The sequence below is a fragment of the Nematolebias whitei genome, unplaced genomic scaffold (genome assembly GCF_014905685.2).
Source record: "Nematolebias whitei isolate Nwh7 unplaced genomic scaffold, NemWhi1 Nwh_scaf_10549, whole genome shotgun sequence".
Taxonomy (NCBI): Eukaryota; Metazoa; Chordata; class Actinopteri; order Cyprinodontiformes; family Rivulidae; genus Nematolebias; species Nematolebias whitei.
In genome coordinates, this window is record NW_023629094.1 from 1 (window position 1) to 2,023 (window position 2,023).

Sequence of the window (2,023 nt, forward strand, 5' to 3'; positions counted from 1 at the left end):
CTGCATGGGTCTTGTCAGTGATGTTTCCAAATATAAATGTCTGAACATATGACTTTCTGTGATTCTATTTTATATTCTGAGACAAGACACCCACAGTGTTTGTTTAAACTAAGGTTTCTGAGAATTGTTTCTGACCCCTGATGTGTCACCTTTGTCTAGACCAAGGGGACATCATCTTTCGGTAAACGCCGAAACAAGACCCACACCTTGTGCCGTCGCTGTGGGGCCAAGGCTTATCACCTGCAGAAGTCTTCCTGCGGCAAGTGTGGCTACCCCGAAAAGCGCAAGAGAAAGTGTAAGTTCCCCCGAATGGATATGAGCGTAACTGTTCACACAAATACACAAGCTACATTTACATTTTGGAGCTCCGTATCAAATTATGTTGTATTTAACTTTGGCGCTTTCATTGACCAGTTAATTTATTTAGGACTTGAATATAAGCTGTTACACAATGATGGTCTGTTTGATATTTGGTTTCTTCCTGTTTGATATGTAGACAACTGGAGCGCTAAGGCCAAGAGGAGGAACACCACTGGGACTGGTCGTCTGAGACACCTGAAGGTTGTTTACCGCAGATTCAGGTAATACAATCTAACCAAAATAACTCTGCAGCTCTGGGTGTTTCTAATTGTCACAATATTTTAATATGTCCTGTTAATATTGCAGTAGAATAGTTTGGTTGAGCTTCAGTTTTATGTGTTTTGTAAACTGAATGTGCTCAAATTGGTTTTCTCATCTGACATCACTGCGTCCCACATAACCTTCAATGCGTTTGTCATTTCGAAGTCACTTTTATGGCTTTAACAGGAAGTAAATTTCTTTTTGCCTTTCTGTTGACTAGCACAATAAGTGAGGTATTAATTTCAAACGTTATACGATCTTGTTATTATCACAAATCATCATAGTCAGGCTGAATCTGATTTTGTAAATGAACAAGGTTTATCAGCTTTAACTATAAACATCGGTGTTGACGTCTTCCCAACATGGAATGTAAGCAATGTTCCTGCCTGCCTCTTGAATTTACTGCAAGCATGTACGCACTCCAACACCTGTTGGTTTTATTTGTTATAGCGTGAAATATTTAGTTGGGTGGGGAAAGGTCAGATTTGCACCCAGGAGGTTGTGTGATTAGAATGGGTCAAGATGTTTGCACCAACTGAGGATCGACAGTTTCATTCATGTTAAATATCTGTGGGGATAAAACCCCACAGACTAGGCTCAAGGAGTCCCAGCACACAAATCTGATTTTCTTCATAAAACATTTTAATTTTTTACTGAAGTAATAAGTCAGGTATTTAGAAAACTAAATAAATTTAACAATATTTGCATACACTCCACCCCCATACTCTTAGTAGTTTTGTTGTTGCGTTGTAGTCTGCTTATATTACAGTGGGATACATATTTATTTTTCCAGAATAGAGTTGATGCTTAAATATAAATTTATTGATTTTGCTAAATACAATTTAAAAAAAAAATCCATTAAACCTGAAACTGTTGTAAAAATAAAAGTTTTAAACCTATTACCTAGGTTTAGTAATATTTGAATTGGTAGCTCGTATTCATTTGATGGGGTGTTTCCTTTAAATAAGTCCCCTCACTGACAGCATCCGGTTCTACTAATTGAATGTATCCATTTAGAAGCTATAACATTAGCATTTTATTTTAAACAAGTGTTAAAAGTCAGTGAAATATCTTCCTCACATTTAATATTTTTCATTCAACCTTTATTTAAACAGGTAAATCCCATAATAATGATAATCAGTGAATAATCCCATAGTATACTGCTGCATGGGTCTTGTCAGTGATGTTTCCAAATATAAATGTCTGAACATATGACTTTCTGTGATTCTATTTTATATTCTGAGACAAGACACCCACAGTGTTTGTTTAAACTAAGGTTTCTGAGAATTGTTTCTGACCCCTGATGTGTCACCTTTGTCTAGACCAAGGGGACATCATCTTTCGGTAAACGCCGAAACAAGACCCACACCTTGTGCCGTCGCTGTGGGGCCAAGGCTTATCA

At 37.1% G+C, this 2,023-nt stretch overlaps 1 protein-coding gene and 2 non-coding genes across 3 annotated transcripts; all 3 read left to right on the plus strand.

Moving 5' to 3' along the window:
* Positions 1 to 8: 8 nt before the first annotated feature.
* On the plus strand, positions 9 to 88 carry LOC119429911. The gene has a single exon (XR_005187866.1). It is a non-coding gene; the product is annotated as a small nucleolar RNA SNORD72 (small nucleolar RNA).
* Positions 89 to 159: 71 nt separating this feature from the next.
* On the plus strand, positions 160 to 581 carry LOC119429908 (60S ribosomal protein L37; the record flags this gene model as incomplete). The annotated part of the gene is given in 2 exon segments (XM_037697419.1): positions 160 to 295; positions 497 to 581. Coding segments are annotated over 2 exon segments (221 nt in total), but the record flags the coding sequence as incomplete, so codon positions are not given.
* Positions 582 to 1,792: 1,211 nt separating this feature from the next.
* On the plus strand, positions 1,793 to 1,872 carry LOC119429909. The gene has a single exon (XR_005187865.1). It is a non-coding gene; the product is annotated as a small nucleolar RNA SNORD72 (small nucleolar RNA).
* The last annotated feature ends 151 nt before the right edge of the window (positions 1,873 to 2,023 follow it).